Raw genomic sequence first — 15,743 nt, forward strand, 5'->3', positions numbered from 1 at the left:
TCTAACAAAGTGAGGTTTGTGGATTTAACAAAGTTATAATAGTGGATCTAACAAAGTGAGGTTTGTGGATTTAACAAAGTTATAATAGTGGATCTAACAAAGTGAGGTTTGTGGATTTAACAAAGTTATAATAGTGGATCTAACAAAGTGAGGTTTGTGGATTTAACAAAGTTATAATAGTGGATCTAACAAAGTGAGGTTTGTGGATTTAACAAAGTTATAATAGTGGATCTAACAAAGTGAGGTTTGTGGATTTAACAAAGTTATAATAGTGGATCTAACAAAGTGAGGTTTGTGGATTTAACAAAGTTATAATAGTGGATCTAACAAAGTGAGGTTTGTGGATTTAACAAAGTTATAATAGTGGATCTAACAAAGTGAGGTTTGTGGATTTAACAAAGTTATAATAGTGGATCTAACAAAGTGAGGTTTGTGGATTTAACAAAGTTATAATAGTGGATCTAACAAAGTGAGGTTTGTGGATTTAACAAAGTTATAATAGTGGATCTAACAAAGTGAGGTTTGTGGATTTAACAAAGTTATAATAGTGGATCTAACAAAGTGAGGTTTGTGGATTTAACAAAGTTATAATAGTGGATCTAACAAAGTGAGGTTCGTGGATTTAACACAGTTATAATAGTGGATCTAACAAAGTGATACTAGTTGATCTAACAAAATAATAACATTGGAACTAACAAAGTGGTGTTTGTGGATTTAACAGTTATAATAGTGGATCTTACAAAGTGATGTTTGTGGATTTAACACAGTTATAATAGTGGATCTAACAAAGTTATAATAGTGGATCTGACAAAGTGATGTTTGTGGATTGAACAAAGTTATAATAGTGGATCTAACAAAGTGATAATAGTGGATCTAACAAAGTTAGGTTTGTGGGTCTAACAAATTTAGTTTTTTGGATCTAACAAAGTGAGGTTTGTGAATCTAACAATGTGATGTTGATAAATTCAACAACGTCAGGTTTATTGATGTAACAAAGTTATGTTAATGGATCTGAAAATGCGAGATTTATCGATAAACTTAGGTACATTGGTTCTTACAAAATAAGGATTAAGGATCTAACAAAAGTAGGTTAAATAAGATTAAGGTTAACTTACGGGTGGAATTTTGTCCATGTGGGTTCCAACAAGAATGACCGGAGGCTTGTACTTCCCATGTGAATATGAGGCGATGAATTTCAGCCAGAAGTAGACTCTGTCTGTTCAGACACATGACTAGTGTTAATGTGCCTTGCATTATTAGTGTTTTATAGAATGGTACTTATACCTAAATTGAATGTAGACTATTAAAGAGCTCGGATCGGTAACAGGTAATACAAATCTTATTTAGACAAACAATAGTCTATAACGATCGGTAAATCGAAAACATGAATTTTGTCCAACCTCTAACGAGAAAAGAAATGCAACGGTAAACGCAATGAACCGCACCATCACCGCGCTTAACCTGTGTGGAAAAATGATGATGCTACTCTGATGACGCTGCACCGAGTGATGACGCGATACTGACACTTTCAATATTAATAGCACGTTCTTTTGCTAGCTAGGTAAATACAGGTTTTTCTCTTATGTCCCTGTGTGTAAGATAGAGCTGAGCAAGGTAAGAAAGGGGTGAAGGGGTCCAGTCCAAACGCATTTTTTTAGATTTCTAAGCTTATTCGGGTGGTTGGAATGAGAGTAAAATACTATTTTATGCCCTTGGGTAGAGCCTCGAGTTTTAACAAATTTGAAAAACCCTCGGGTGGAATTTCCCTATCCTGAATACGAAAGAGTCTTATAATGTTTTCACAAGCAGGTATATGATGGCAGCGGTGAATCTCGGGAGAAATTTGTATTCAAATGATTTTTCATTTCCTGTAAGTAATTTCTATCGAAGTGATTACTGAAAACTATATCCTGAATTTCAAGAAAGAAAAGTAGTTAATGACAAAAGTATCCACAAATAATCATAAATGAGGTCGTTGTAGTGTACACAAACTTTTAACCTAAGTATACTTCATTGCAAAGACTTCAAATGTTTTACGGATATATAATGAACTAGTGGTTTACTTAAAAAAGAAAATACAAATATACATTAGTCAAGAAAATCATCATTATATCGCAATATATGATCAAATTTAAAAGTCACTTCGATTCACGGATATAAGAGTTGTTTTGAAACGGTAAAACTATTGATCACTTTTAAGATTAAAATAATCAATTTTGCAGAAAAGAATTTTTTTTTCTTTTGTATTCGGAATGAGATTCATCAATTGGAACACAAACAGTAGTTAAATACTAGGGGGAAAAAATACTGTTTGTGGTCAATTTGTAGCTTATTTACATACCCACAATTGCCAGCTCATCAAGACAGTTGTGCAAGCTGAAGACGAGGATAAACACAGCATCATCATTCAGAAATATGTGTTGGAAGTTGGTGAACAACGATTCTCCACCGAAGTCGAAGATGTTTACGTAGGCCATATCTCCAATGAAACAGTTGTTTTCTCTCTGTGGTGGCATATCTGAGTTAAAGGAAAATCTTACTTAAATACGTACAAAGTTCACAAGGTTTATGTATGTTATCTTATTAAGCATTTACACGTGTATTGGTATGTTTCTAAGTATCAACAATTTGATATTTATGTTTATTATTATTGATTAATCATGTTAGTGATTCATTTATTGTTTTTTTTTTGTTCTATTTTATTGCTGTATATTTATTTTACTTATTTTTGATTATTTATTTTTGGCATTTTTGTAAAATTAAAGTTAAAATTGAATATTATAAAAAAGACATTTCTAGGTCCATTAACTCGGTTCTGGCATACTGTGCCCATTAGTCTCAAACCTTCAACCTTTGCAGGTTCGAATGCAGAAAATACCTGCTGTTTCCCACAGCATGCGTACCGTAAAAGGCGAATAATGTTGGGCCCCCTACATATTCTGGGGTTTTCTTCCGTGTCCTCTACCAAGGGAACATGAATGAGACCAAAAATGATATGCTGCCCTCATTGCCATACATTTGATTTTTGTCGTTTCCTTTCTTTCCTGTCTCCTATATTTTCATTTTCTTTCTGTTTCAAGCTATGTCTCCCTAGACGACCGTCCTCGTATGATTTGGTTGGTTGGTGGTGCATAGGGTTTGAACCTCCCATTAATAGCTAAAGTCGTTCAAGGACGTGCCTACATTTGTGTTGGTATATGATAGCATATGTGAATGTGTACCGGGTATGATGGTGTAATTGCCTTATTGTGAGAGTGCAGATCTGATGCCGACTTTACCCTGGCTGTTTCGAGGACGCTAAACAGAAAACAAACAAACACACAAAAACAAACTCAAACACGCAACCATGCATGCTACATATCTTTCTTGTGCAAGTAAGTAGTGTTATGTGATGGCAACTAACCCCACTATTTAGCATAGGTTGGACAACGTTACAATGATCACATGTGGAATGCTTCGAAACGACAACACGTACCTGACAATGTTAAATTCCCTACCATATCTCTGAGTCTCCTATGACAAAGGGTTCTCCCAACATCATGTTCTGGCAAAAACACTACCTCCCCTGTCGCCTTGTTGATCATCAGGTGACTAAGATTCACTTCCATGGTATCAGTTGACCCCGGCCCGCCGTCCTTGACCTTCTGACCGATCAACCAATGGCAAAGAGTTGTCTTCCCTACTCCTTCATGTCCAAGAAATATGATACGAATGTTTGCAGACTTTTCTTTTTTCTTTTTCAGTTCTTTCTCGAACCTATCTGCAAACGTGTCGTCCATGTAAGTAAAGGATCGTAGAAACTGCATGATGACGTCATTCTTCGGAGTGGACTGTTCCTCCAAGACTGCATCAGGAAGTCCTAATAACAAATGGCGGCTCAACAGTAAATTACCTTAATACAAACAAAATGAACATGTGTAATTTGTCACAATGTAGTTCAGTTATATTTCAAGCTCATGCAAATGCGATTTTTCAAGAATATATCGTAACATTGAACACATTTCTATTAAAATTGTTTTAATTGAAATATTGGTTTTGTTTAAATTTTGCTTTATCTACATTTCAGTTTTTCCATGGCAAACATCAAAATAAAAAGAGGATGTGAATCTTGGCGTCTCTAGCAACATAGGTCGGACTTTTGAATAGGACAAAGACATAATTAGAAACAATCAATATATGGGCTAAATGTAAAACAGTCGCTTATTATTTATCTGAAGTTTAAAGATATATATATATATCATACATTTTCTGGGTTATTACGGAGGGCGAAACAGGCGAAAATCAATCTACAGCGAAACTCCTCGGGTATACAGCATTTACTGAATATTTTAGTTGTCATCAATGGATTAATAATTGATTTATAATAACAAATAAAACGCGATAAAAAGGCGCTCGTTTATAAATATATACAACAATATAAAATATGGAAATCGTATCCCATATGCTACAAATTGGACACATACACACATTTATTAATTCCTGTACAAGTATTACTGCGTTTTCTTTCTTTTCAAGTTTTGTGTTACCCGAATAACCCTTACCACCCGGAAATAATTTTTCTTTTAGCTTTCTGATGTTTGTCTTTTCACCGTTCGGATATATCTCTCTCTTAACCGATCAGATATAAGTGTCTGATGTACTGTATACCGGGAAGTTTTCGCCCAGTCAAACGTTCGCCCTTCGTCGGTGAAATCCACATTCGCCCAGTGCTAGTTTCGCCCCTCACATTTAGTTACTATGAATAATATATTGTTTTCTTATATTCACTGTAGTGATACATTCGCCCTCATTACGCAAGGCGGAAAAGGCGAACATTGAGCTCCAGCGAAATTTCCGGGTAAACAGTATTCTCGCTCCTCCGACAGAGATATCCCACTTCATACCCCATGCTAGATTTATCTATCTCGTCTTATCTGTCTTGCACTTTTACGTGACATTTCGCGGAATTTTTACACTGCGATGTATTCATTCGCGCGTTAACTGCTTGAAATTGACAATTTGCATTATAAACGTTCTAGTTTGTTGTTATATGTATAGTTTTGATGTTGTTAGATATTTGGTGTTGTAGATAAAATATAGTCTACACTGTGAAATACGTTGTTATCTATGTAAGAACGGACTACATTTTTACGCGGAAGCATTCAAATGAATATTAAGTAGGGAAGAGGTCATTATCATTTGAGGCACCAGATACTTGAAGTTTTTCAGCAAAACATTTTGTTTTTCGAACTAACAGGTTCGAACATATTTTTTTTTACCTGTAACTGAGCAAGATCGGGTTATCTCAGTCTCGAGCTAAGATTCTGTAACGTCCCAACCTTAGCTTCCGCCTCGGTTGGTATTTGTTACAGAATATTAACCCTCGACTGAGATAACCCGATCTCGCTCAGTTACAGGTAATACATTTTATTAGTCTGTCTTGTCCGTTCGTAGGTAAGTGTCATTCTTAACTTTCTATTCAGATGACTGTCTATAATTTCCGTTATAAATATTTTGCACTCACCAGTCGTATGTAGCCTTCTCCAAGACAGGTAGTTGCGCGTGTTTCTGTCGGAAGTGACGTCAGTACATGACCGTCCATGTGAATCTCTGTAAAGGAGGTCTCCACCCAGCCGCACGAATGCGTCAATCAAACGAATGTCGGGAGGGATCGGCTTACAGGACATCATAAGGGGCGTGGATCCGTCATTTGCCGTTTGATGTATCAGTGTTGTGATCTGTGTGTGTTCCAGCACGATGCTTCTATAAAACGCATACTTGTTGTGATAGCCAATGTGATGAAGAATGTTCCATCCATTTTTATCTAACCCTAAAACGTTTGCGCCTTTTTTCACGCATTTGTTGAATCGCGCTACATCCCCTTTCTCCACGGCTTGCAGTATTTCGGGGGATAAATTATCTGGAGCTGGTTTCTTTCCTGTTGCCATGGCGACATGACTGCAAGACAAATGTTCACTTTATTAAAATTAGTTCCATTTATACTATGAGTATCTAGGTCTTTAAATAACACTCATTGTACATGCCAGAAAATGTAAACCAGGGAATTTTCGGTGAGTAAGACTTTCGCCAGTGGGGAACGTAGTGGGTTTCAGCCTATCCCCAGCGCCTGTATAACTGATAGCATCCACTTGCATTCCCTAAAAAGGTCGTCGCGGGAGATTTATATGATTGACTCACGCTGCTTTTTTTAGGGGATTTTAAAGAAACCATAATTGATCTGCTTTGTTTCCTTATCAACAATATGGATTAATATTCTCAAATTTCTTCTCTTTCCTTTTTGCATGGCCTCTTAAAGCTTCCTTCCTCAAGTGACCTTCATTAATGGAAAGACGTTTATAAGTTTACGTAATGTGTAGTTGTTTAAGTCCGTGGGGCTAATATTTCGCGGTTGTCCAGATCACAAATAAGTTCGCAGGAGTTACAAATAACGCATGCATGAGGGTAATTTTGTATGTTGGTGATGGGATTTATTTTTCGAGTGTTTTTTGAATATAAATTAGATAGCGAAATTGATGTTTTTCCTATTTTCATTACTCAGTAGTTATGGGAACAGATCCTTTTCTTGTATGTACATATTCACATATATTTTAATTCCCGGTATCAATCTTGGCTTGGTATTTTATTTTGCCCCATATTTGGTGGCCGCAAACATAGCGAATATAAATCCGCATCCAATATCAACTACTATACATTATGCTGCCTGTTTAATTAGCATACATATGTTATTTTTAAAAACTAAGATTTACGTATATTTCCCCTTATAACAGATTCCAATCTATCGTTTTTAACATTTAAGGGTGTGTATATCGACACATAGTAAAATATAAATAGCTGTCCAAATGTTCGCTTGTGTAGAAGTTCGCGTTGTGACCTTTAAACTGTTTGTGTCATGAGAATTTGCACGCTAGCAGTAGAGCGATACATATCATATGGCATAGTTTATAATTGAGCCTCAGTATGCACGGTGTATACCTAGTTTATAATTAAGCCTCAGTATGCACTGTGTATACCTAGTTTATAATTAAGCCTCAGTATGCACTGTGTATACCTAGTTTATAATTAAGCCTCATTATGCACTGTGTATACCTAGTTTATGATTAAACCTCTGTATGCACTATGTATACCTAGTTTATAATTAAACCTCAGTATGCACTGTGTATACCTAGTTTATGATTAAACCTCAATATGCACTGTGTATACCTAGGTTATAATTAAGCCTCAGTATGCACTGTGTATACCTAATTTATGATTAAACCTCAGTATGCACTGTGTATACCTAGTTTATGATTAAACCTCAGTAAGCACTGTGTATACCTAGTTTATGATTAAACCTCAATATGCACTGTGTATACCTAGGTTATAATTAAGCCTCAGTATGCACTGTGTATACCTAATTTATGATTAAGCCTCAGTATGCACTGTGAATACATAGTTTATAATTAAGCCTCATTATGCACTGTGTATACCTAGTTTATAATTAAGCCTCATTATGCACTGTGTATACATAGTTTATAATTAAGGCTCAGTATGCACTGTGTATACCTAGTTTATAATTAAGCCTCAGTATGCACTGTGTATACATAGTTTTGAAATACACCTAGACTTGTAGGGCGACTGTGAAGATATTTTGTGGTGGATTTTATGTTAAAGAAGTTCAACAAAAGTTTGTAAACCAGAACGAAATGTATTCTGAAGTTTTACAGTACGCATTTATATTTACTATTTGTGTACTTTCCCCCTACTACTGTCTACTACCAATCCCTAAACAAACTTGGTATCGGTCCTACAACTCATCTTATTAAGAGGAACGACAACTCCGGAAAGCGAGTGTCTTGTGACACAGTTATATATCTGTATATAATCTAATGACCAACTACGCATGTACCATTATTATTAATGATAGGTTTATGGACTTAATGGTTGGTAAGGGCTAATGACCAGCTCTGCATGTACCACAATGTAAATATGACCTAGCAATGACCTCAATTATGTACGGCTAGAGTACGCCTAGAGATGGGCTAGATATAGTATGGATATAGTACGTCTAGAGATGGGCTAGAAATAGTATGGATAGAGAACGCCTAGAAGTGGGCTAGATATAGTATGGATAGAGAACGCCTAGAGGTGGGCTAGATATGGTATGGATAGAGATAGTACGGCTGGATGACGTCTAAAGATGGGCTAAAGATAGTCCGGCTAGAGTAAGGCTAGAGATGGGCTAGCTATAGTATGGATAAATATAGTACGGCTAGATGACATCTAAAGATGGGCTAAAGATAGTACGGCTAGAGTAAGGGTAGAGATGGGCTAGATATAGTACGGCTAGAGTACGCCTAGAGAGGGGCTAGATATAGTATGGGTAGAGATAGTACGGCTAGATGACGTCTAAAGATGGGCTAAAGATAGTAGGGCTAGAGTAAGGCTAGAGATGGGCTAGATATAGTACGGCTAAAAGACGGCTAGAGATGGGCTAGATAAAGTATGGATAGAGAAAGTACGACTAGATGACATCTAAAGATGGGCTAAAGATAGTACGGCTAAAGTAAGGCTAGAGATGGGCTAGATATAGTACGGCTAGAGTACGCCTAGAGATGGGCTAGATATAGTATGGATAGAGATAGTACGGTTAGATGACGTCTAAAGATGGGCTAAAGATAGTATGGCTAGAGTAAGGCTAGAGATGGGCTAGATATAGTATGAATATAGGACGCCTAGAGATGGGCTATATATAATATGGATAGAGATAGTACGGCTAAAAGACGCCTAGAGATGGGCTAGATATAGTATGGATAGAGATAGTACGGTTAGATGACGTCTAAAGATGGGCTAAAGATAGTATGGCTAGAGTAAGGCTAGAGATGGGCTAGATATAGTACGGCTAAAAGACGGCTAGAGATGGGCTAGATAAAGTATGGATAGAGATAGTACGGCTAGATGACATCTAAAGATGGGCTAAAGATAGTATGGCTAGAGTAAGGCTAGATATGGGCTAGATATAGTATGGATATAGATAGTACGGCTAGATGACGTCTAAAGATGGGCTAAAGATAGTACGGCTAGAGTAAGGCTAGAGATGGGCTAGCTATAGTATGGATATAGATAGTACGGCTAGATGACATCTAAAGATGGGCTAAAGATTGTATGGCTAGAGTAAGGCTAGAGATGGGCTAGATATAGTACGGCTAAAAGACGGCTAGAGATGGGCTAGATAAAAAATGGATAGAGATAGTACGGCTAGATGACATCTAAAGATCGGCTAAAGATAGTATGGCTAGAGTAAGGCTAGAGATTGGCTAGATATAGTATGAATATAGGACGGCTAGAGATGGGCTAGATATAGTATGGATATAGATAGTACGGCTAGATGACGTCTAAAGATGGGCTAAAGATAGTACGGCTAGAGTAAGGCTAGAGATGTGCTAGATATAGTACGGCTAGAGAACGCCTAGAGATGGGCTAGATATAGTATAGATAGAGATAGTACGGCTAGACGACGTCTAAAGATGGGCTAAATATAGTACGGCTAGAGGAAGGCTAGAGATGGGCTAGATATAATATGGATAGAGATAGTACGGCTACAAGACGGCTCGAGATGGGTAGAGATAGTATTGCTAGAAGGCGGCTAGAGATCGGATAAAGATAGTAAGGATAGATATTGTACGGCTAGAGTAAGGCTAGAGATGTGCTAGATATAGTACGGCTAGAGAACGCCTAGCTATGGGCTAGATATAGTATGGATAGAAATAGTACGGCTGGATGACGTCTAAAGATGGGCTAAAGATAGTACGGCTAGAGTAAGGCTAGAGATGGGCTAGATATAGTACTGCTAAAAGACGGCTAGAGATGGGCTAGATAAAGTATGGATAGAGATAGTACGGTTAGATGACATCTAAAGATGGGCTAAAGATAGTATGGCTAGAGTAAGGCTAGAGATGGGCTAGATATAGTATGGATAGAGATAGTACGGCTGGATGACGTCTAAAGATGGGCTAAAGATTGTATGGCTAGAGTAAGGCTAGAGATGGGCTAGATATAGTATGAATATAGGACGGCTAGAGATGGGCTAGATATAGTATGGGTAGAGATAGTACGGCTAGATGACGTCTAAAGATGGGCTAAAGATAGTACGGCTAGAGTAAGGCTAGAGATGGGCTAGATATAGTATGGATAGAGATAGTACGGCTAGACGACGTCTAAAGATGGGCTAAATATAGTACGGCTAGAGGAAGGCTAGAGATGGGCTAGATATAATATGGATAGAGATAGTACGGCTACAAGACGGCTCGGGATGGGTAGAGATAGTATTGCTAGAGGACGGCTAGAGATCGGATAAAGATAGTAAGGATAGATATTGTACGGCTAAAGGACGGCTAGAGATTAGCTACAGATAGTAAGGCTAGAGATAGTACGGCTAGAGTAAGGCTAGAGATGGGCTCGAGATAGCACGGCTAGAGGACATCTAGAGATAGAACAGCTAGATAACGTATATAGATTGGCTAGAGATAGCACGGCTACAAGACGGCTAGAGATGGGTAGATATAGTATTGGTAGAAGACGGCTAGAGATGGGCTAGATATAGTATGGCTAGATATGGTACGGCGAGAGGACGGCTAGAGATGGGCTAGAAAACGTATGGCTAGAGAAAGTATGGCTAGGGGACGGCTAGAGATAGGCTAGAAAACGTATGGCTAGAGATAGTATGGCTAGTGCGGCTAGAGGACGGCTAGAGATCGGATACAGATAGCAAAGCTAGCTATAGTACGGCTAGATATAGTACGGCTAAAGGACGGCTAGAGATTTGCTACAGATAATAAGGCTAGAGATAGTACGGTTGGCTAGAGTAAGGCTATGGATGGGCTAGAGATAGCATGGCCAGAGGGCAGCTAGAGATGGGCTAGGTATAGTACAGCTAGAGATAGTACGAATAGAGAACTGCTATAGAGGGGCTAGATATAGTATGGCTAGAGATAGTACGACTAGAGGACGGCTAGAGATGGGCTAAACATAGTAATGCTAGAAATAGTACGGCTAGGGGACGGCTAGAGTTGGGCTAGAAACAGTACGGCTAGAGATGGGCTAGAGATGGGTTAGAGATAAGCTAGATATAGTACGGCTAGAGCACGCCTAGATATGGGCTGGATTTAGTCGTACTAACTCTAGCCCATCTCTAGCAGTGCTCTAGCTGTCCTAGATACAATTGTAGTACAGCTTGAGTACGGCTAGAGAAGGGCTAGAAATAGTACGGCTGGAGGACGGCTAGAGATGGGCTAGATGACATCTGGCTAGATATGGGCTAGAGATAGGCTAGATATAGTACGGCTAGAGTTAGTACACCTTGAGTACGGCTAGAGATGGGCTAGATATAGCAAGGCTAGAGAACGGCTAGTGATGGGCTAAACAAAGTACGACTAGAGGACGGCTAGAGATTGGCTAAAGATAGTACGGCTAGGGGACGGCTAGATATAAGCTACACATAGTACGGCTAGAGCACAGCTAGTAATGGGCTATAACTAATACGGCTAGGGGACAGCCAGAGATGGGCTAGAAATAGTACGGCTGGAGGACGGCTAGAGATGGGCTAGAAATAGTACGGCAAGAGTACGACTATATATGGGCTAGAAATAGTACACCTTGAGTACGGCTAGAGATGGGCTAGAGAGAGGACGGCTAGATATATAGATGGGCTAGAGATAGTACACATTGAGTACGGCTATAGATGGGCTACAGAGAGGACGGCTAGAGATGACCTAGATATAATACGGCTAGTTGACGGCTAGAGATAAGCTAGAGATAGTACGGCTAGAGTACGACTATATATGGCCTAGAGATAGTACACAATGAGTACGGCTAGAGATGGGCTAGAGAGAGGACGGCTATATATCTAGATGGGCTCGAGATAGTACACATTAAGTACGGCTATAGATGGGCTACAGAGAGGACGGCTAGAGGACGGCTAGATATCTAGATGGGCTAGATATATAGATGGGCTAGAGAAAGTACGGCTAGAGAACGGCTAGAGATAGTCGTGATATATCTAGCCAATCTCTAGCCGTCCTATATAGTATATCTGGAGTACGGCTAGATATTGGCTAGACATAGTACGGCTGGAGGACGGCTAGAGTTGGGCTAGAAGCAGTACGGCTAGAGATTGGCTAGAGATGGGCTAGAAAAGGTACGGCTTGAGGACGGCTAGAGATGTACTAGATAAATTACTGCTAGAGATGGGCTAGAGATGTACTAGATATAGTATTGCTAGAGGACGGATAGATATGGTCTAGATATACTACGGCTAGAGATAGTACGGCGAGGGTAAGGCTAGAGATGGACTAGAGATAGCATGGCTAGAGGACAGCTAGAGATGGGCTAGATATAGTACGGCTAGAGATAGTACGAATAGAGAACTGCTTTAGAAGGGCTAGAGATAGTATGGCTATATATAGTACGGCTAGAGGACGGCTAGAGATGGGCTAAACATATTAATGCTAGATATAGTACGGCTAGAGGACGGCTAGATATTTGTTACAGATAGTAAGTATAAAGATAGGCTAGGGATAGTACGGCTAGAGCACGGCTAGTGATGGGCTATAAATAGAAGAGCTAGAGGAAGGCTAGAGATTTGCTACAGATAGTAAGTATAAAGATAGCCTAGGGATAGTACGGCTAGAGCATGGCTAATGATGGGCTATAGATAGTACGGCTAGAGGACGACTAGAGATGGGTTAGACATAGTACGGCTAGGGGACGGCTAGAGTTGGGCTAGAAGCAGTACGGCTAGAGATGGGCTAGAGATGGGCTAGAGAAAGTACGGCTAGAGATGGGCTAGAGATAAGATAGAGATAGTACGGCTAGAGCACGCCTAGATATGGGCTGGACTTAGTCGTACTATCTCTAGCCCATCTCTAGCAGTGCTCTAGCCGTCCTAGATACAAATGTAGTACAGCTTGAGTACGGCCAGAGATGGGCTGGACATAGTACGGCTGGAGGACGGCTAGAGATGGGCTAGATGACATCTGGCTAGATATGGGCTAGAGATAGGCTAGATATAGTACGGCTAGAAGACGGCTATAGATGGGCTAGATATAGAACGGCAAAGATGACGGCTAGAGATAGGCTAGAGATAGTAAGGATAGAAATAGTACGGCTAGAGGACGGCTAGGGATTGGATAAAGATACTCAGGCTAGATATATTACGGCTAAATATAGTACGGCTAAAGGACGGCTAGATATTTGCTACAGATAGTAAGGCTAGAGATAGTACGGCTAGAGTAAGGCTAGAGATGGGCTAGAAATAGCATGGCTAGTGGACTGAGGGGTTAGAAATAGTATGGCTAGATATAGTACGGCTAGAGAACGGCTAGAGATTTGCAACAGATAGTAAGGATATAGATAGACTAGGGATAGTACGGCTAGAGCACGGCTAGTGATGGGCTATAGATCTATATAGTACGGCTAGAGGACGGCTAGAGAGGGGCTAGAAATAGGACGGCTAGGGGACGGCTAGAGTTGGGCTAGAAACAGTACGGCTATAGATGGGCTAGAGATGGGCTAGAGAGAGTACGGCTAGATATGGGCTAGAGATAAGCTAGAGATAGTACGGCTAGAGCACGCCTAGATATGGGCTGGATTTAGTCGTACTACCTCTAGCCCATCTCTAGCAGTGCTCTAGCCGTCCTAGATACAAATGTAGTACAGCTTGAGTACGGCCAGAGATGGGCTAGAAATAGTACGGCTGGAGGACGGCTAGAGATGGGCTAGATGACATCTGGCTAGATATGGGCTAGATATAGGCTAGATATAGTACGGCTAGAAGACGGCTATAGATGGGCTAGATATAGAACGGCAAAGAAAACGGCTAGAGAAGGGCTAGAGATAGTATGCCTAGGGGACGGCTAAAGATGGGCTAGAGATAGTACAGCTAGATATAGTACACCTTGAGTACGTCTAGAGATGGGCTAGAAATGGGCTAGAGAAAGTAGGGTTAGATGACGGCTAGATATAGTGCGCCTGGAGTACGGCTAAAGATGGGCTAGAGATAGTACGGCTAGAAGACGGCTAGTGATGGGCTAGACAAAGTACGACTAGAGGACGGCTAGAGATTGGCTAGAGATAGTACGGCTAGGGGACGGCTATATATAAGCTACATTTAGTACGGCTAGAGCAAGGCTAGTGTTGGGCTAGGGGTAGTACGGCTAGAGTACAGCTATATGTGGGCTATAAATAATACGGCTAGGGGACGGCTAGAGATTGGCTAGAAATAATACGGCTGTAGGACGACTAGAGATGGGCTAGAGATAGTATGGATAGAGGACGGCTAGATATGGACTAGAAATAGTACACCTTGAGTACGGCTAGATATATAGATGGGCTAGAGAAATTACGGCAAGAGAACAGCTAGATATAGTCGTAATATCTCCAGCCCATCTCTAGCAGTCATATATAGTACATCTGGAGTACGGCTAGAGATGGGCTAGAGAGAGGACGTCTAGAGGAGGGCTAGATATCTAGATGGGCTATAGATATAGATGGGCTAGAGAAATTACGGCTATAGAACGGCTAGAGATAGTCGTAATATCTCTAGCCAATCTCTAGCCATCCTATATAGTACATCTGGAGTACGGCTAGAGATTGGCTAGAGATAGTACGGCTGGAGGACGGCGGCTGGAGATGGGCTAGAAAAAGTACGGCTAGACGACGGCTAGAGATGGACTAGATACATTACTGCTAGAGATCGCCTAGAGATTGTCTAGATATAGTATTGCTAGAGGACGGCTAGATATGGTCTAGATATAGTACGGCTAGAGATAGTACGGCTAGAGGATGGCTAGAGATTGGCTAGATATAGTATGGCTAGATCACGGCTAGAGATAGGTTAGAAAATAGAATGGCTAGAACACGGCTAGAGATGGGCTAGATATAGTACGGCTAGAGGACGGCTAGAGATGGACTAGATAACTTACGGCTAGAAATGGGGTAGAGATGGACTAGAGATGGTCTAGACAAATTACGGCTAGAGGACGGCTAGAGATTGGCTAGACATAGTACGGCTGAAGGACGGCTATATGTTAGCTAGATAAGTTACGGCTAGAGGACGGCTAGAGATTGGCTAGAAATAGTACGGCTGAAGGACGGCCAGAGTACCTCTACAGACGACAGAGATCGACCCTAACACTTGACGTAACCAAAATAAACTTCCACCCCAACAATTAACACGTAGTTCAGTCGTATTATGTTACAGTCTGTATTACCCTAGACTGTTATCAAACGCATCAGTGACAAAGAAGCATAACAAATGTTAACCGTGTACTTTACGTATGTGTCAAACATCATTGTGACCGTTTAGACTATTAAGTCTCTATCTGGTTTTTTTTTCTATTATGTATTTATTAAATTCCCATTATTCAAGCTGTTTCTTCAAATTGATAGCTAATACAAACTCAGGATGAAAGGACAACTATTGATATCATGATTATGTTTTGCAGACTGACAATACTTTGTTTACCCAGGTGTAGATCTGTCGACAAGGGTCGTCATTATTTAATCGTAACCTATCTACATGTACATGCACCAGGCAATTAAATGCGTCAAGTCTTATCATACAACACATTTAAAACCCGATACCGACACTTATTTGTTATCAAAGGATCGCACAAGGACAGGACACACATACACATCATATAAAAGAAGGCTAAAGTAGTTCAATTTAATTTTTTAAGGATGCCTGTCCCACTGAACTGCCCTTTTCC

The 15,743-nt window shown here is 40.0% G+C and overlaps 1 protein-coding gene across 1 annotated transcript in view; it reads right to left on the reverse strand.

Annotated features, from left to right (window-relative positions):
• Positions 1–15,743, reverse strand: part of LOC110446358 — a 34,273-nt gene that overhangs the window by 16,371 nt on the left and 2,159 nt on the right. The window contains exons 2-5 of the mRNA XM_021491472.1: positions 5,504–5,937; positions 3,476–3,859; positions 2,342–2,518; positions 1,116–1,216 (exon numbers count right to left, since the gene is read on the reverse strand). Of these exons, the coding sequence (XP_021347147.1) occupies positions 1,116–1,216; positions 2,342–2,518; positions 3,476–3,859; positions 5,504–5,927 (1,086 nt within the window). The 5' untranslated portion in view covers positions 5,928–5,937. The remainder of the gene's footprint in view (positions 1–1,115; positions 1,217–2,341; positions 2,519–3,475; positions 3,860–5,503; positions 5,938–15,743) is intronic.

Source organism: Mizuhopecten yessoensis, unplaced genomic scaffold, assembly GCF_002113885.1.
Source record: "Mizuhopecten yessoensis strain PY_sf001 unplaced genomic scaffold, ASM211388v2 scaffold2681, whole genome shotgun sequence".
NCBI lineage: Eukaryota > Metazoa > Mollusca > Bivalvia > Pectinida > Pectinidae > Mizuhopecten > Mizuhopecten yessoensis.